The 20,681-nt window shown below is 40.6% G+C and overlaps 1 protein-coding gene across 1 annotated transcript; it reads left to right on the top strand.

Annotated features, from left to right (window-relative positions):
- The first annotated feature begins 1,667 nt into the window (after positions 1-1,667).
- spinb (spindlin b) lies at positions 1,668-15,413 on the top strand. Its single transcript, XM_023836668.2, has 6 exons — positions 1,668-1,808; positions 4,856-5,041; positions 6,966-7,014; positions 8,299-8,552; positions 9,156-9,389; positions 13,276-15,413. The coding sequence occupies exons 2-6, from the start codon at positions 4,990-4,992 to the stop codon at positions 13,473-13,475; spliced, it is 789 nt and encodes a 262-aa protein (XP_023692436.1). The 5' UTR covers positions 1,668-1,808; positions 4,856-4,989; the 3' UTR covers positions 13,476-15,413.
- The last annotated feature ends 5,268 nt before the right edge of the window (positions 15,414-20,681 follow it).

Here is a 20,681-nt window from a genome sequence, read left to right as displayed (position 1 = left end):
TACCCCAGCCCCGTGCCCTGAGGTGGACTGGCATCCTGTCGAGGGTGTACCCCAGCCCCGTGCCCTGAGGTGGACTGGCATCCTGTCGAGGGTGTACCCCAGCCCCGTGCCCTGAGGTGGACTGGCATCCTGTCGAGGGTGTACCCCAGCCCCGTGCCCTGAGGTGGACTGGCATCCTGTCTAGGGTGTACCCCAGCCCCGTACCCTGTGGTGGACTGGCATCCTGCCTAGGGTGTACCCCAGCCCCGTGCCCTGTGGTGGACTGGCATCCTGTCTAGGGTGTACCCCAGCCCCGTACCCTGAGGTGGACTGGCATCCTGTTGAGGGTGTACCCCAGCCCCGTGCCCTGTGGTGGACTGGCATCCTGTCGAGGGTGTACCCCAGCCCCGTGCCCTGGCATCCTGTCGAGGGTGTACCCCAGCCCCGTACCCTGAGGTGGACTGGCATCCTGTCTAGGGTGTACCCCAGCCCCGTGCCCTGTGGTGGACTGGCATCCTGTCGAGGGTGTACCCCAGCCCCGTGCCCTGTGGTGGACTGGCATCCTGTCGAGGGTGTACCCCAGCCTTGTGTCCTGCGCTTGGCTCCAGGTAACCATGACCAAGAAAAGTGGTTAGAATGTCAATATGAACTAGTTTTTCCTAAGATTAGTTTACTTTCCTAAGATTAGTTTAGTGGCTTGGTAATATAGAGTAATCTTATACTCTATATAACAAGCAAAATAGACTGTATATATAATTTCCAGTAATTGCTTTAGAATGGTAGCCTATTCAGTTGTTGTGTTTTTTGTTTCAGATGACTTACCATTCCCCCATTTAAAATGTTTGATGCTGTTCCCTAAAAATGTCAACCCTCGTTGGGACAGGTACGATAGAAAACAATAAATGAATATAGATACCTCATTGTTATCTAGATGCTTTGGTTGTTAACATTTGCAAAATCTCATGTTTCTGGAATGAATAGAACATAATTGTGACCTAGCATGAAAGGAGACTATCAAACAATATGGATGTGTGGCACACATTATTGGACAACTGATGAAAAAAGCAAAATATTGAAACACATTCCACATTATGGTTTGGAGACCTGCTCTAGCTCCTAAGTGTCTTTTAGTTTGTGCTAATAAATCACCTGTCACGCTTACATGGCAGTTATAACAGTCCAAGGGTGACACAAGCCCTTACCAAGCTACCATTTTACCAGTTGTAGCTGCCACACAAAAGTACATTTTTTTAAGGGACTTCTGTCTTTAATGTAAAACTCTCTCTTTATTTCAGTTTTTCTCCCCTCTGGGAAACATAATACAACCGCAGCATGGAGTAATTCTACTCAGCAAAAGGCCAACAGTAATTTTTATTTGACCAGAAAAGAGGGAATCAAAAGCAAGATAGATCTGATTGACAGATTCAGTAGTTCGAAGATTTAATTCCTAAAACACACTGTAATCCGCTACGTGAAACATTTAATTTTTAAGCATAAATGCTAAAAGTGTCAATTTAATATATTTGGATTACCTAATAAATCACATCAACAATTGAACACTTATTTAATTCCCTTTGAAGTCATTAGATAAGTATAGTTATAAGGACTACAATCCAGTGCAGTTCACACTGTCTGAACACAGGGCCTCACTATTTAGCAGGAAGACAGAGAGTGCCTTGTCTTCCGGGTGCAGCGCCTGGATCACTATTTGGCAGCGCAAAAGGGGAGGGGCTCCGCGGTGGAATTCGGGTTGCCTGTAAACGGAGGCTGAGACGGTGGGAAACAGGAGGCGAGATTAACTGGCGACCTGCATCTTATCAATACTCCGGGTAAGCGACTCCTAAACACTCAACACCGGGGGGTAGCGTAAACATGCAGAGCGATACGCTTGTAGGGGTCTGGGTGCCCTCTGATGTATTTTGCTGGTTAAGGGCGTCGTTTCGTGCTCGTCTGAGATGTGCTCCTGGTGTCGGATGGAGGACGATTTCTTCCTTCCTTTGTTCGGCTGTGCCGCTGTGCGCTGCTCTGCGGGCTGGAGCGGAGCGCAGCGCGGCGCTGCAACATGGCTGACACGCCGTCGCTGCCAACGCTCTTGTCTCTGCGTTACGATCCGCCGTGCAGTCGGTGGTCGGCTGCGTTACAGTCGGCGCTGCAATCGGCGTTACATTGCGCGTTTCTAATCGCCCCGACGCTGATCTATTCGGCCCTTTTCCAAGAAACCCCCCGATTTGCCTGTCATGCTTTAAGGTCACTTACACGCCCGTTTGACCAGACTAAATGCTCGATTTACATTTATTGTATTGCCTGGATAGGTAACCAGGCAACAAGGTAACTACACAGCATTACCAGCAGGTTAGTGCACTGGTTGAAAGGCTGCAGTGTTCTTAAAATTAGTGAACTATGGAAAGTTAATCAGTGTTTCTTCTTTAACTGAACTGTCGTCCAGCTGTAAGCTTTGCTGCAGATTTTGCTGCATGGGTAGTTTTTTTCTTACTCACTTTGCCAACGTGAGCTTGTCATGTTTTATTAAATATTCTTGCTGGATTTGAATCCAGGTTCCATTTTGTGCTTATACATACCGCACACACTATGCAGTGGTAATGCAACATATAAAACGAACAAAGGCTTTTTTTCAGCTTGACAAGTTCTTCATAAAGCCAGTGTCTGCAGGGGCGGGGTGATCCTGGTTGTGTTTTTAAATTAACGACTGAAACTCGTTATCAACATTATTGTGAAATAACCATCACCAAGTCACTAATGCCGTTGGTTGAGCTGCGAAGGATCTGTCGTGCATCTGTCGCATTCTGGTACATGCCTTCACAACTGATGCAACCTTACAGTACGAGTTCTGTTGTTAGTGGAGGGGGAGGGGCCTTTGCTTTTATAATGAGAAGATGGGATAGCGGCCCTCTTGGGGGCGCAATGCTGGGGTAATTTCTCAGAAAATCGACACAAACAGTCAAAAGTCACGCCGCCGCGCTCCAGCGGGGCTGTCCTCGCGGCCGATTAATCGCTGGAGGCTAATAGTGACGTCACATGCGCCGTGTCGTCCGATTGGTTAGATCGGCCTATCTCGATGCTTTTGAAAACAGAAAATGCTGGCTAGATATGAAAATCCTTAAAAAGGTGAACGAATGCTTAACGCGCATGTTAAGGAATTTCATAACTGCGTTCCGCCAAGTTTATCTTATATCGTTTAAACAGCATTCATTTAAGGAGCAGTTTCGTGCATTTCATCTTTCTACACCTTTTCGAAATGAATTTTCGTGCACTGGCACTGAATAATTATGTCTGTACAATTACATATGTATGTGCTATTAGCATCAAATTAGCAGCAGGAAGACTTGTCTTTTAACCAGCGTTCTGTATGACCTCAGTTTGTCTTTTAGTTTTACACAACGAAACCGAAGTAAATTCGAATTGGAAATGCAGTGTTAAATTGTAGAATGGGGTCAAGATTGCTGCTCCTGAATTATAAAATGTAGCATTAATTATTATTTGTATTTACATTAATTAGTTTGAATCCTAAGGGTGCCTTAAAGTCCACAAATGTTTTTTTTTGCATGGCGTTCTATAACCTGGCCACTCTTAAGCTGTCTCCCCATCCAAAGCTTGGTAACTCAGGGGATGGTGTTCAGCCTCCGTGGTTGTGGATTACCTTATGATGCACTGGCACCCCTGTGCATTTTTGTACTTCCTGGGATAGGCTCCAGGATTGCTACAACCCTGCACTGGATAAGCAGTTATGGAAAATGGATGGATGCATTTTTGGTGGTGTCATACGGCCAGATGGCTCAGAGTCAAAAATCAGTCAACATAAATATGAATTGAAGATAATTTTGCTGTCATGGAAAAGGAACAATTCAGTTACAGTTACCATTCAAAAGCCATAATTTGTAAATGTAGGAAACAAGAGGTAATACTCAGTGCTTTGACCTCACAAATAGAGGACAATATCTCAGGATTTCTGTATGATAACTGATCCCATACAACCATGTTTTCCTTGAACTGGCTAAAAGAGCTCTGAACCTGTTTACATAGTGAAAAGAAACATTTTTAAAACAATTAATAGCAATTCACTCTTTTGTATTGTGAAAAGATTTTTTTTATTAATACACATCTGTTCCAAGAAATGGACGTTTGGTGTGTTAATGCCTTCAAGAATCGGTATTAAATTTTATAAATATTAGTGTTACGAACCATTTTGGAATCCATACTTTTAGAAGATGCTTTACTTCTCTAATTATAATGCCATGCAGTGTTTATTTTCGTTTTTGCAACATCAGTTATGTCATATTTCATCCACCATTGACTCACTTGTGTGGAATGGACCCACAATGTATGGAGAGAGCTGTAGTCAAAGAAGGCACGACAGGTCTTAACATGACTGTCCTCTAGTATCTACCAATTGTGTAAAGGTGCTGTTTTAATGTGGGGCCTATGATGATGTCTGGTTCTACCTTTTAAGGGGCCCAAGGCAAAGCTTTACTCCCCTCTACCAAGAAGACCGATGGTCATTTCACTTACCTCACAAACACCAGTAATTCGACAGTCCTTGACAATCGCCTATTCCGCCTATACGTAGACCCAGTCCTGCCTGCCATTGTGGTAGATGTCTTTTAGGAAGTGAGGAAACGCAGACTGGACAAAACGTGTTGTTAACAAATTGAATGTAAAACACATAATTTTGTCACAATACTTGCATCTTCTGGGTCTCTTCGTGGAATTCTTACACCTCCTGTTAAAGCAATTGTACTTTAGCATTATCTCTGAATGATATGGAACCACCAGGGTTCTGCACAATCCTATAAGAACCAAAACAAGTTCGTTTCATGTGCATCCATTCTCTTTTTTTTGTTGGGTGTGGGGTTTCAAGGCTGGAATCCCACCTGGTCCACCGGTGGTGTGGACACGGCAGTGAGGGGCCTCGACCTGCACGGTGGGGGCCGTGTTTTCTCCCCTCCCTCACCCCAGTTCAAGCAGCTTTGCTGCCCACCCAAATCCAGATGAATGAAGACTCCCTTTGGGAAGACGGCTGGCCAGAGACCCAGAGCTGATTCAGGTGAGGGCATTTCAATGTGTGTCAACAGTTGGTGTTTGAACACACTTCTTTGGCCCCATGTCATTAAAAACTTGATGCATGTCTGTTAATGATTTTCAATATTATCATTGTTATATATTTCCAGACATGCTGAGGAAACTATAGTACAGTAATTTAACACATCTGAGATTATGGATATTTAAAAGTCCATGGTAAATCATCGCTGAAATATGTCAGACGATCTCTTTGTGTTAAAGCGATGTGATGGGTACATTCCAGAAGCTCGGCTTCTTTCATATTGGTTTGTTGAGATTTTTTTATTTTATTTTTTTAGCTTTTTCAGATATGTTTATGTGTCTTTTCATGAGAAAAAAACATTACACAGGTCAGTCTGAATAAGAATATTTGGAATAAATCTGTTATTTAAAACATTTTTTTTTTTAAATGTAAATGTAAAAGTATTTATATTGGAAGACGGGGGAAAAAAAAGTTCCTGAAGTCATGTAAACATTCAAATGGAAAGAACGTTTATTTACATTTACTTTTTTTTTTTAGCAGACGCTTTTGTCCAAAGCGACGTACAAGCAAGGCAAAAGCACATGGCAAACATATGGCAGCTGAGGAGATGACTGGCGTTAATGCAGCTAGGATGAGCTTCCAGTGAATGTCTAAGTACAGCGGAAACAGGATAGGAGCAAGAACTACACAACATCTACCAACAAAGCCGGAAATGTATTTATTTATATAGCACTCTTCGTGGAATGCAGCTCAGAGTGCTTCACATAAGAAATATAAAATAAAACCAACGTACACGGCAATTAAATTATAGAAGGATGGAATAAATCTAAATAAAATAAAGGACTGAGAGTAAATAAAAGCTAAACAAATAAATAGGTCAAAGGATATAGAAGTGTAATCTAGTAAACACTGGAATTAGTTAATACCGTATTTTATGTATATAGCAAGAAAACCATGACAATAAAATAATCCAGTAAAATAAGACACTTCAGTGATGAGAAGAAGTGCTCTATAACATTCAGAGAGCATCAGGAGAATCGTTCAGACAAGAACACACAGCCTTCTAACTCAAGCCTGCAAGGCTGCACAGCTGTGCCTGTCCTTATTGCATGATCTGGACTCAGTCTGCAGTCATAGACCCTTTCCTACAGTGAAGCGGGCTTTTGAATCCTTTCTTACTTTGCAGATGGAACTGTGTTTGTTTAATGTGTGGAACACACCTGGCTTTTATTGCCTTTTATTTTTGCAGTTATAGGAAAATGTCTAACTTGTGTGCTAGATTTGTAAGAAATGCAGCCACTCATATTTTGAATGCTGCAGGTTTTTTCTGTTTTTCTATGATCTTTCGATGATGATGGCTGATGAAGATTCACCACCTGCTAGGAATTTAGTTTGACACATAGACAGAGAGGGATGACGGAGTTCTTTTCAGACATGGACTGTGGATTTCAGAGCTGTGTCATGTGATTAGCTGCCTCATTTCAGTGTTATGGTGTTCTGAAAGATTCGCAAGTGTTTTGTCCGGTCTAGTCTGAATGTTTAGTCTGAATCAGTTGAAGGAGCAGATTAATCTCCAGAAATAGAATAAAGATTTTGAAGTATGACCAAAATGGCTGTTCATCTGGTTTGGCAAGAACCTGTGGTGAACGTCTGTCGTGTTATTGTCTCATCTACCAAACATCGACCATGTTGGTTTTATCATAATTTTTACCAGCATGGATACAAATTTACTCTGCTTAAATGCCTTGTTTCTCTGCGTTTTTAACTTCCATATTTTATTATTTAACATTTTTTTTCTGAAAGGTGTAGCAATCCAGTCAAAGGAGACCTAGGAATCTCTTTGGTGTTTCTGTTTGCTTAGATGTCATGTTTGATGGTGTGACGTTAAATGAGGTCTCCACGTATTGTTTTCTTTTGCAAATTTTAGGTCATGCAGGTGTATCTGCAAACATGATGAAAAAGAAAAATTCCCACAAGTAAGTTTGTTTCCATTTCCTGTCCTCTGCATGTGTGCCACTCGTTTCCTCTCTTTCACTTTCCCTTCTCACCTTATTGCATGCGTGCTTGCAGGCCAATAGACATTTGTTCCTAGGCCGCTACCGAATTTGAGGTTTGCAGAAGCATGCACTTTCAGAAGCAGGCAGAGACAGTGTCATTAGGAGCGGCTCTTGCAGCTTCCTGTTGCCACTTGGCATTTTGGTATCATCAGAGTTCTCCCCTCGTGATCACAACTGATCATACAATGACTGACCAAGGGTGGAAGGTGGCTGTTTGTAAACACATCCGCCATTGCCTAACTTTCACATAAGTTCTGAAGTACAGTAATATATAGGATGTATAGTCAAGAGGCTCAGGTTCTGGCTCCCTTGAATGGTGCCCTTGAAGATGATTAGTCACATCACCAACATGCAATTCTGCATCATGCACAAGAACATCCTGTCATCACACTAGACATGAAAACCCAGTTGTAGTAAAGGTCATTCACGGGGAACTGGGAAATGGTGATCGTAGGAGGTCCTGGTTCAGAATGGACTGTGTTTCAGTGTGGAACGTTCTTTAACACTGGCTTGTAAATGTAGAATGAGAAGTACTGTGATCTCACCACCTATTATGTCATGGCCGATGAACTGCATGTTGAGATTTCTCACCCTGTAGAACAGAGAACATATTCCGTGATGAACACTTTTGATAATGAAGTTCATAATAAGTGGTTGGTTTCACAATGGACGATCCAGTGACCCAGTTGAGATGATGGTATCTGCTCACTCTAAACAGTTACTTGGCAGGTCTGTGGTAATGTGTGCTGGGACCTGGATTAAATCGTTAGTTTGGATGACAGCAATAGCTGTGGTCAGTGTCTGATCACGTGGTTATTTATTTGGAAGGCAACTGATGACTTTGCTGATCTAATTTGGGTGCCATTTAAAGATGACCGAAGACCCCATCATCACAGTTAGTTAGAGAGAGTAGCTCCTGTCCAACAAACTTCATCAATACTAGCAGCTATCCATGAACATGTGTCGGGCAAAGAGAGAAGTCAAGATAGACAAATCTAAATCTATTCAAATAGCAGTTTTTGACAGCAGAAATAAATATAATTTTGATTGAATTAAACTAATGTTGTGGGAAACTCCAGTCATCACTAAAAAAAATGGAAACTGCCATTTGTGTCTAGAGTATTCAATTAACAGATAAATTGAAAAGCTGCTTTGCTGTAATTATTATTGCACTCTTTCTCATATGTCCTGGTCCTTGTCCAGGAAACAGAGGAGCAATGTTGGGCCCAGCAAGCTGGTGTCCCAGCCCAGGAGGAACATTGTGGGTTGCCGGATTCAACACATCTGGAAAGAGGGCAGCAATTCCCCGACACAGTGGAAAGGGACAGTCTTGGACCAGGTGCCCGTGAACCCCTCGCTCTACCTGATCAAGTATGATGGGTTCGACTGCGTCTATGGGCTCGAACTTCATAAGGATGAACGCGTGCAAAATCTTGAGGTCTTACCGGACCGAATCGGTAGGTTCTGCTGAGATTATGTGGTGATCTTTCATCTTCCCAGAAAAGGGTTAGGTAGGGCCTTATAATAACCTGTGTTTGTGCCATGCTACAGTTTAAACAAGGCGTTTAGTCTGTCCAGTTGTTTTGTGGCTAAGACAGTTTTTTTTTTTTTTTTTTTTTTAAAGAGATGTTGGGTTCTTTTCTAGGTGACAGAAACGGTAGAAGACCGTAATTGTGTCACATAAGTGATTATGATATTAATTTCTTTCTTTGCCAGTTTTTGTATAGTACTAACTGTGGGTTATGATCTATTGTTTGTGACAAAAGTGCCCCAGTGGGGCATAAAACTACAGGCTTAAGTTTAGTCAGTGAGAATCTGCCAACATATAATGTTAACCACACTCCTGCAAGAAAGACAAAAGGCATTATTTTAAGCTACTGAGACACGAACCCAGAGCCTTTTGCTCAAAAGCCTTTTTCTTAAACATTAAAAAAGTCACAGAGTGACGGAGTGAGCATCCCTTTACAGGCATGTGGATGTGTTTTAGTTTGCTGTAGTGCTGTTTGTGTGGGTGTGCTGCCCCCTCTGGCTGCCTTTTTTAAGCGGTGCCCGTCTCACAGCCTCTTCCCGGATCAGCGACGTGCACCTGGCCGACAGCATGATCGGCAAAGCCGTTGAGCACATGTTTGAGACGGAGGAAGGCTCGAAGGACGAGTGGAGGGGCATGGTGCTGGCTCGGGCACCCATCATGAACACATGGTTTTATATTACTTACGAGAAGGACCCCGTTTTATACATGTACCAGCTCTTAGACGACTACAAGGAGGGCGACCTGCGGATAATGCCCGACTCAAGTAAGAAACACGGGATGGTTTTTTTGAACTTATGGCATTTGTGTGAATACTAAACTACTGGTATGTAAACACAGGGTTAAATACTGTCTGTGAAAACTGGTCATTTAAATTAAGGTGTATAAATTCTGTGAAAACTAATCTATGTAAGGCAGTGGTGGCTGGTGACTTTTAAAATAGGAGAAGCACACTGTGAACAGCAGGTATTTTAGTAGGCCAGCTACTTGCATGCAAATTCTGCTCTCATTCATTAAATGACTTCTGTAGAACTTCTTTAGTGTCGGCCATGTTGCTTCAAAGCCTCTAGTTGAGCATGAATACACACGCAGCTTAGTTAGCAAGCTAACTAACTAGTGTACTAAAAATCATGGTAGCGTTTTACTTGACAGGGCACAAATATTTAGTAATAACTCAGTTACTACGGAAATACAAATCATGTACAAATATAGTCGCTACTAAATAAAAGATTTGTCACGATTCATTAATGATGAACAAACATGAAATCGGTGTTTCATTTGTGTTATTCATGACTTGTTCCTTCAGTAGTTCACAAAGGTTTACAGAATTAACATATATAGTATCAAATATAGTAACTGCTTGAGGAAAAAACATGCGTTATGATTTGTTAGTGATGAATTAACAAAAGATCAGTATGTTACTAAGACCTAGTTTCTGGTTAATTAATACATAAGTAATAACATAATACTCAGGGTTCATATACTTTTCGATGAACAAATTTCCAAGATTTTTTTTTTCGTTCAGCCCATTCAGGAAAAGTTCAAAGTTGTTATGCGATCATCGCATGACACCATTATAAACACGTACTTTGTGTAGAGGAACCAGGTATTATGACCTTGCATTCATCCTTTGAACATGGATGTACCTTCCATTGCATATATTTTATAGATATGTATGTTGCTTTTCTCTGTTCAGACAGACACTATCAAAAAAGGTGTAGTTTAATTTTTAGGTGGTCTAATAATGGTGAGCTGAATAATTATTAATCACAATAGATTATCTTTCCTAGCTATTACCAAATAGAAAGTCATTAATCTATTCCTTACATTTGCAATAACAGGAAACAATAATTACCGAGTTGTAAAAGTTAGTTCTGAAAGACTAATTATTTATGCGCACTGTAATAATTACCCTAATGTGCCATAAGCGCAATATTCGTACCCACAACGTCACAAATGTATGAACGAGGTAATGTTAACCTGAAGTGTACCCAACGTGTTATAGAATGTGTAAAGTTAAAATAACAATAATAACAATGCCATAAACAAATAATGCCACAGTTTACATTGCATGTAAACATGTAGGAAGGTCCATGGGGGGGGGTTGCAACTGTTAGCATCTGCATGGAATTATAAGCTAAAAATGACTTTATACCTTTTGTGTTTATTTTATATATTAAATGTGTTCCTTCCAGTAACCACGTGAATGACACCGACTCTCTTTCTCTCTCACACACACACGTACGTCTTTATTTTCACACTGTCTGATACTCTAATGTGAATCGTACACATTCTGTATCTAAATTTCTCTGCTAGCTTGTACTCACAGCACAGCGACCTTTTTCACATTTAGCACATCAAGTGTTTATGCAAAATGTACTGTGGCATTTCAAAAAACACCACAATCGCACACATGCATGCTCACGTCTTTTTTACTGTCTGATATTTGGACTTCATATAGTGTTTACTCATTCTACTCTTCAACAGTATTTATTACATATAAAAATATTATTTTAGCATTGTCCACAAGACCACACTAACTATGTGACAACAACACACACCTTTTGTTTGTTTATAGCATCAAATATTTCAACTACATGGATAACATTTTATTTCATTCTTTTGTGACATTTATAATACATACATTGTGCTTATGTCACGTCAGGGCGATTATAATGGCATGCAAAAATGATTTGCCATTTAACACAGATTTCTTCAACTTAATCTGTATAAATTTATCATTACTTTTACTTCACTTGTTCCAATTTAGACACATTATTCAGCATATCAAACAAAACAATAAACCTCTGTTGAAATTTTTACAGATTTTGAGTGTGAGTGGCAACCAATACAATGCATTACAGATTGAACTCTTTGCCCTTGAATAGAAAAGTATTGTTCTAGGTGTATCTTAGTACTGAAAGGCCTTTCTTAACACGTACATTTGTACCGTGTTGATGCGGTATAAAAATGCATGTTACCACCGGTTTTTAAATACGTATTGTAATGCCAATGCTCGATAGGAAAGCAACGTATAGAAGGGGAAAAATACCCTGTCTGGATGGGAAGAAATGCCATGTGGAGACGTATTTTCTCTTGTTTTCTGCCCCAACGGTCTTCCATACCCACAAGTAGGACTGACGCGCAAAGTATAACCTAGAAACTGCTTGAATGAGACTGGGTTGTAGTGCGAATGTTGACTGGAAAAAACACGGTTCTCAAAAATCCCATGACTTTCCCAAAACTTTCTAATATTTTTCCATTATTATTATTATTTTCCACAACTTCATGAAAATGTGATTTCTTAATTTCATGATTTTCCCCAAGGTTTTCATGATCATACGAACCCTGAATACTATATTATTTCTGCCCTGTCAAGTAAAGAGTTACCAAAATCACTGAACTTGAAAATTAAACAAGTAAAACTCAAATGATAACGACTTTATTCACAATATTTGCAAATGCCAATGGCTGAGGGTGACTTACGAAACGATAAACTGTCATTCGAGGTTTCACCAAAATGCTCCTGCATACCAACATGCAAAAGAGCAACTGAATACTGCCAACACCATGTGGTATTCGTGAGCATTAATATTATTGGTAGTTAATCCTGTCTTTTGCAGAGAAGCCTGGCTTCTGGGCGGGTCTACAATATCTGACTGCAAGTCCACATATCTAACCAATCAACGCTGTCTAAGCAAAAACTTTTATATGAAGCTCCCATAGATTCCCAGTGAAGCACAGCGTCTGGGCAGGCTCTGAAAACATGTGATCAGAGCATATTAACCAATAAGCTTCCATCTATTCTCCATTTAGAGAAAACATGCAACTTCCATTGAAGCACAGCGTCAGTGGATGTCTATGGCCTGTATTTGTCCTGGTTTCAAATGGAAAATTAATATATATGTTGTGGAACGCAACTGATGTGAAATGATCAGCACTGTTGTGCAGTTAGTAAGATAAATTACACTTTTAACCGCAAATGAAATTAAGTTACATTGATACACTGACTAATTCAGTTCTTTTGCCAATTTTAGCCACACGGCTATCCGTGTAGTCTTAGAGCAATCGCTTGTGATGTGATAAATGAAGACGCCTATTTTAGGTCGAGCAGTGTTACTCAACCCAGAGTCCGTATTATTTCTCCTTCCCAGCTCCCAATGCACCTGTGCCAGGTATTTGGTGTTCTTGATTGAGTGTGTTGGGAACAGGGATTGTGGATTGTCTGAGGGACCTTGCAGACTGGGTTCAGAATTTCTGCAGTAGAGAGATGGATAGATAGTCCTCATTAATCCCAGTGGTGAAATTAACCATGTTTAGAAAATGTTTCTAGTATCACCTGTTTAAGGGATCCCGACTGAGAAGAATATAAGTGCCTGTATATCCTGAATGTCTGATCGTTAAGGAAGAGTCACGTCTGACGGATGTGGCCTATTTTTACTGAGACCAGCAGGGTCCCGACCAGATAACAGTGTTGCAGTGAACTAACAGAGTGAAGACAAGTGCTTAGATTGATGTGGAGGTTATTTAAAATTTTAAAAGTCCAGGTTCTCTGCTTACTTGCTTTTCATAACCATGTCGTTAGAAGAGAAGAATCTGACTGCTCTGAAACTGCTAGTTTAACCCAAACGATTTATCACAATGTGTTACAGATGACTCCCCCCCCGCTGAGAGGGAACCTGGAGAAGTGGTTGATAGTCTGGTTGGAAAGCAGGTGGAGTACGCCAAAGAAGATGGCACCAAAAGGACTGGAATGGTCATCCATCAGGTCGAGGCCAAACCATCAGTGTATTTCATTAAGTTTGACGACGACTTCCACATCTACGTTTACGATTTGGTAAAAACGTCTTAAGGGTCAGATCTGTCGGAAGCAAGGTGGGGGGGGGGGGGAAGGGGGAGGAGTCCGTGGTGGAGATATACTTGGAACCTTCAAGACTTTGCCAAATCTTTTTCGATCGTCGACAAGTAGAGACGAGTTGGGCGATCTGTTCGGGGGCCCCTTCGCCCGGGGGGGGGCCTTTCTGCAGATGCCCTTTGCCGTTTCCAGCAGGGACACATCTGCACTACTTCCTCAGCCCTGCACCATGTCACCGCGTCACAGGGAGGACACAGTGGAATTCGTGACAAAAAAAATTGAAAGGATGTAACATCTTTCTGTAATACGTTTGCTTACACTTTAGATAGTTAAAGGAGAATATAACATATATCCTCAAAAGATATAAAGGATTATACACATGCTAATTGCAGTATAACTGAAGGCATACAAATCATAGATTCAGCCCTCAGAAAATCCATCCGAGCTGTTAAAAATTTGAATTTTGGTCTGAGATCGGACTGTTCTCCGGAGGAGATCATTTCTGCACGCTTCACAAGCTCAGTTAGCAGTATTTACAGTGTCTGTATTTGAAGATTCAAAAACCGGGACACTGTGGCGTTTGTTAAACATCACTGAATGGTCCCTTCGTTTTTGAATGCAGTTGTTGTTATGAATATTACTGTTATTTAAAAATACAGTTACTTGTTAAAAAGATCTGTAATTTCTATTAACATGTAACACATTTTTTTGCAGCATAGCCTTTTTTTTCTTTTTTTTTAAATCAGATTTCATTTTAAATATTTTATTTGCTGTTCCTGATTACATTTTATATATTATAGGGATGCAGACAACACATATGTTATCTCTGAACACTGCGTTCAGTAATTTGCCCTCCTCTGTAAAACTTACAATCTGTTGCTAAGCTGCACAACTGAGAGCAAGAAAGTTCCCAGAGAAAAAAAACGTTATAAATTACAAAGTGTTACTACAGCAGCAGCCCTTGCAAAGTATTGTCCAGTGCTGCCTCATTACAGCAACGGGAAGGGTTTCTCCGTTCTGTGGCTGCCTGATTTAATTTAAGCCTTAAGGCATATGCCTCAGTGTTTGCTGAAACCACAATACTATATTATTTGCAATCGCTGTCTTTTATGAGTAACTTGTGGCTTCTTGGAAATGTTGTAATGTCTTTCTGTGTTAATTTAAGCACTAAATTTCCCTGTTGTACGTTGCATTTTTACTTAATGGAGAATTCCAGTTCAGATTCTATAGTTTGATGTGTTGGATGATGATTAAAGCTGATGTTTTCAATTACGGGCCAGTTCCGGATCCATGTTGGAGCTGGAAAGGTATATTTATGGTCTTTGAAGTCGGGTTTACAGTGGCCATCAGTAATACATCGATAGTAAAGTATTCCCTCCCCATTATCAGTAAATTGCTGACAGTAACATATAACCAACCACATTTACTTGTAAATTGTAGTTTTTCTTGCAGATACAGTGACTTGTGAAAAGAAAAACCCAGTTATCCTTCTAAAATGCATTTAAATGTGTGATTTATACATGATTCATCAACTGGCTCCAGACAAATAGGTTGCACGTTCAGACCCGATGAACTTCTGGCTCATGAAGTCCTTTCTGAAATATTTCGCCGTGGGAAGAGGCGTCCACAGGCTACTCTTTATTTCCAGTAAAAACACCCTTCACGTAAACTCAATACATATCTAGATGTAATTCATTGGTCTACTGTAAAACTCATTTGCATAAAAAACAAATGCGTAGAATTCAAATGCGTGATCCAGCCCAGATTTAATCCAGAAGCGTTCAGAATCCTATCAGGATTGTATTCTTTACCAGGGACCCGCTCTGTGTGATGGAACCGGCCTGAAATTGTAGCTTGTTTGCATAATGTGCAGCGTTTCGATAAATAGATGAAGACCGGAGTTCTCTTCCAATAAAGTGTTTTTGGTCATATAAAGCCTCTGGTCATTTTATTATTGAAAGTGTGGCAGTAGAGAGTCTCTGACAGAGCCCAGAAAAACAGCAGCTCCACCTTCATTGTCACTGTCATTTCAGGTGTGTATGAATTCGCTTATTAATAACTCTGGTGTGTTACTCTGTCGCACTTCATCGGTGAGCCTTCAGTACTAGTCTCCCCTTGGGCTTCACTAGCAGAAGCACTTCTGGTCCTCGTTGCCTTGGTAACAGTCCCTTATCGTCAGAGAGGGCATCCATTTCCAAACTGTGGCGGCTTTCTGGATCTTATGTGACCCCTCCCGATGTACACGTGACACTTTCTGGCCTTTTCATATTCACCTACTGCACTGTCCTATCCGTGTTTTGACGTTAGCTCTATGGTGACAGTATTTTTTTTCCCCCCATGTACAGGCAGTTATTTTTGTATGCACAGGTAAGGTAAATGTGACTTAATGTCAATCGCATGCTGGTCTTTTCTTTTCTGAACCTTTTTTATATTCTTTGTGTGCAAAATGTGGATTTTCTTTCACTTTCTACTAGTGCACTGTGTTGGAGGGACCATATCTCCCAAAGTGCAAAACGATTCGTATTGAAAAATCCAAATTGTTTCCTGTGCCATAATGCCATGATTTAAGTGTGCATGGCAGAAAAAGCCCTTGTGACAGACTGAGGAAAGTGTATATGTGTGCTCTAGTACCCTTGTTGCATATGGGAATAATTTACATTCACTGAAGTTTACACAGTACTGAGTGAAGCACATGCTTTCATACGGTGTGTTAGATGGTGTCACTGTCTGTGTTTGTATTGTGCTGTGCAGGTTGTTGAGTTTTTTTCCCCCATTTGGATAAATGGATTCTCTAAGACTGCTTGTCTGTTCTTATTATAGAATAATGTAGACAATTAATTTTATTCACATTTAGAAGTATACACACAGCCTAACCTTAATACATATAAAATAAGACCTTCATAAGAAATTCTGCAGTATGTCTCATTTTAGCAACAGTCTGTTAAATCACACATACAACGGCTTCCTGAGTGGGGTGACCAGCGAAACACACTAAAGCAGGGGTCTCCAGCTTCGGTCCTGGGGAGCTTCTATCCTACCTGGCTTCTGATGAGCCACAGCTGTTCCTGGTATTTACCTTACAGCAGGGGTGGCTCATCAGAAGCCGGGTAGGAAAGAGTTGGAGTTGGATACCCCTGACCGAGTGGGTTTTCCGCAGATTACATTTTTTAGAATACAAAATTACTTGTGCCTGTTGAAATTTTTGATCTGATATAAAAGTTTGCAGGCACTACAAATATAATCTTATAAATGTTGAGATTAGAGTCTCTATTATGTGGGGTTTTCAGTGGACCTTCCATTGGCTTAGTATTGTGAAGGAATACATGGTGAGTGTCCGGTGAAAATGAATATCTTTGATTTTGCATTTATTTGGAAACTTGAAGTTACCTGATTGCCATGTGCTGCCAGCCCCGTCTGCCTTACTCTACTGTTTTCCTCCCTGGTTTGGTCCTAAGAAGCAAAGCCTAGTGCTCCTTTACCTTAACTCTCGTTCCTGCCCTCATGTTAATCACATCTCGCTAACTCTTCTTTGCTCCCTTGTTGGATGCTTTTATAAGTGCTTCCCTGTCTTGTTTCGCCAAATCTGTCATTAACGTTGTAACCTGGGACTCTATCTGGACGATGTAACGCAAAGCGTGAAGCGCAAGGCACAACTAACATTTATGCTATTTTAATGGCGGAAAAACTATACTTTGTACCAACACAAGGTCCAAAAAGGATGTCCTAACTCTCTTGGTTAAACATCCAGGCATGTTTTGGCCATAACATGCAGTGAACCAATCAGAATGGCGCCTCAACCTTTAAAAGGCAACGGCATATGAGCTACAGCGGATTGCTATTATTGCAGCGCGTTTGCCCGGCAAACCAGATGCTTGTGGACAAGGTGAATAGACGCAAGCACATCATCTCCGGGAGCACCACTGTTCCACCTAAGCCTTTCGAGGTGAAGCAGGCGTGTGATGAGGTAGCAGCCAGTGTGACCTCATTTCCTGGCATCATTAGATCATCCACACAGAGCTGAAAGTGGTATAATGATAGAAGATGGAGAAAACAGAAGCTGCTGAAGAACAAGCACAGCGGCTGGGAACAGAGACTTAACTATGCTTGTGTGTTTTTTTCATTTTAGTTTTGGGTCTCCAGTTCACAAAAGATAAATAAAAGCGCAAATGCTGCTCAAACAAAACACAACCTACAGTTTTAACGGTGTCTTAAAATGTTCAAATAAAAGGCAATAGGGCTGTTATTTTTCTACATCCCACAAGTTAGATTCTTTACCAGGCTACCGACGATTCCGCTCTTCTGCCAGCTGACCCCTCCTTGCCCGCGCTGCTGCTGGTGTACCCTCCTTTGTTGGCATCAGCGCATGCAGTTCAGTATCACGCCTTCTAAAGTCCTCTAATGTGTCCTCATTTATGTCCAACAGACATCCATCACACATGGAATGTTCGATTTCTTTTGATGTTGCATTAAACAGTGTGATTATGTGAAAGGACCAGATCTGCTGTATATAAATCGTATATAAATAAAATAAAATAACATAAAACAATTAGTGCACTTTGAGCGCATAGTTGTGTCAGTAACGAGTGTCGTACACCCATATGTTTGTAAAACACACCGCTTTAATACCATTTAGTACTACGCCACTGACTTCCGACGTGGTTTTTGTTGGTCAAAATCACAATGCCAACTCGCCCGGTCATGTCTCATTTACAAATCACCACTCCAATGAATTATTGCCTATTTTGACGACTTGCACGCAGGGACTGAAAATGAGCAATGCACTGGTAAGAAACGAAAATAGGGCCCCTTGTGTTGCTTGGTCTTTTTCCTCCTCGGTTCACTCTATTTGGATCCCCTGAGATCTTTGTTGTTTTCAGTTTTGTTCCTTTATATTCATTAAAGCCCCTGTTACCCCAGTATTGCATCTGTTCTTGTTTCTCCCGACGTTCGGCATCCCGCTGGCTATGACACTAATAGACAGCATGCGTACTTTTATATTTTTTTACAATTTTGTTTTATTTATTACTTTATAATATCTGAAAGAAGCTGAAATAGAAAAGAATTGTTTAGTTTATGATAAATAAATATTGAAATTTTGGCCAGACAGAGAGTAATAATAGCACTTACAATGACACAAAGAGTGATGCTGAGCAGGTATAGCGACAAAGAGTAATAATGGTACTCTTATGACACAGAGAGTGATGCTGAGCAGGTATAGCGACAGAGAGTAATAATGGTACTCATGACACAGAGAGTGATGCTGAGCAGGTATAGCGACAGAGAGTAATAATGGTACTCATGACACAGAGAGTGATGCTGAGCAGGTATAGCGACAGAGAGTAATAATGGTACTCATGACACAGAGAGTGATGCTGAGCAGGTATAGCGACAGAGAGTAATAATGGTACTCATGACACAGAGAGTGATGCTGAGCAGGTATAGTGACAGAGAGTAATAATGGTACTCTTATGACACAGAGAGTGATGCTGAGCAGGTATAGTTTTAAAATCATTCTGAGAAATCACTACATTACTCAATAAGCAATGAATGCCTCTGTGACCCAGAGTGACCATTGTTGATGACAACATTGCTGCAGAAACAGCAGGTTCTCTGAGCGCAGATGATAAGCACAGACATAACAGACAGTTTTAGAGTCTAATGCTGAATGTTTATTGCTCTAATTTTTCTGCCTATATATGCTATGATTGGTAAAGCAAAATTTGAGAATGAAACTTTGAGTCAGCATTTTAACCAAAAACAAGTAACCAACGCTGTAGCACGTCATTGTGTTCACATGTGGGAGGTGTTCCAGTTGCACGATGGGCGTGTTCTATTTCAACTGCTTTGATGGAGCTCGACACCAAACATATATATATACAAACTTTTATGAATAAAAATTGCGGAAATGTCAAATAATTGTCTTCCTAATAAATAGGAGGCTGTGCTTTGTTATTTTTGGTAGCACTCCAACCCATTTTTCAGTGGTTACTCTGGAATGCTTTAGCGCACAGTGTTGCAACTTGAATGACCGGACTGAGTATGTTCTCTTGATTCCAAAGATATGCAATTCATGCATGTGCATTGCACATAATGAAAGTTATGAGCCTGAGATTAATGTATGCAAAAATCAACTTGTGCATTTCTGGATTTCTAAAGGTCCAGTAAGATTGTGAGGTTTTTACAGTTAAGGAGCAGATGGGTTTCTTGGTTCTCATATTTTGAGATTTATTAGCCTTTTGCGACTTCTGTGTAATACAGTTAATGTGGCACAAACCATTAAACGCCTGACTGTAGTAAATGCAAAACAAGCAGGTTAACAGAGGATCATATTCAGAACTGGGATCGGGCCTTCAGGTCCTGTACTTAAAGTTAGATTAAATTTTAAATTATCCTGCACAACAGGGACTTCTGCAGGCAGCAAAAAGGTATATTAAATACACATGGAACAAGAGGTGAGAAATGTTCATTATAATATGCGCGCTTATATATAATACGTTTTATTATGATATGTTTTCATCGCTAAAGGGAGAGAGAATACGTTTAGACATATTACGATTAGGTGTGTATATATATATATATATATATATATATATATATATAAGAGTACCATGATTCCGTACAGCAAACGACAGCCTGTTTTTGTACAGGTTGGCCTACTTAACTCACTCTGATCTAAAGAGTACAACAGAGTAACAGACCCGGTATAACAAGATCATACCACGTAATTTTAACTTGGAGAATATGCATAATTTGTTATCAACTAACCCATACCGGGTTGTAAAATCCGGCAGCAATATTAAACTCAGTAAAAATAAACTGTAACATGAAAACAGGCTACCTTAAAGCAATAAAGATCATATAGTATATTACATAGGCCTACATAAATACCGGGATTACATATTTAAGGCAATTTTATTAATTTTAATTATAATAGTACTAAATATCTCATGCTAAAAATGAATAACGGAACTACAAAACTTTAAACTGCGATTAATTACTTTGAATGACAATCTATAATCGTAATTACATTTTGCGAGTTAATACTGGTATAACGAAACTCACACCCGATAAGCAGAGTGAAGCTCAGTCTCTCCACCTTCTGGGGCTGGTTTTATTGCCGCGGCGTAATGACGGACGGGCGACACGAGGGCATGATGAGGCGGGGCACGCGTCAGGGGCGTGGCGTCGGGAGGTGGAGCCAGC

This window comes from Paramormyrops kingsleyae, chromosome 2 (genome assembly GCF_048594095.1).
Source record: "Paramormyrops kingsleyae isolate MSU_618 chromosome 2, PKINGS_0.4, whole genome shotgun sequence".
Classification (NCBI taxonomy): domain Eukaryota; kingdom Metazoa; phylum Chordata; class Actinopteri; order Osteoglossiformes; family Mormyridae; genus Paramormyrops; species Paramormyrops kingsleyae.
The sequence above is the reverse complement of the archived record's forward strand: the minus strand, read 5'-3'. Positions and strand labels throughout refer to the sequence as shown.

What these genes read in the sequence shown, in the direction of transcription:
- spinb (XM_023836668.2), top strand. Translation starts at nt 4,990, where the DNA reads ATGAAGACTCCCTTTGGGAAGACGGCTGGCCAGAGACCCAGAGCTGAT. An exon ending in GGTCTTACCGGACCGAATCG is followed by an intron (nt 8,553 to 9,155) that starts GTAGGTTCTGCT and finishes CCCGTCTCACAG; the next exon opens with CCTCTTCCCGGATCAGCGAC. An exon ending in GCGGATAATGCCCGACTCAA is followed by an intron (nt 9,390 to 13,275) that starts GTAAGAAACACG and finishes AATGTGTTACAG; the next exon opens with ATGACTCCCCCCCCGCTGAG.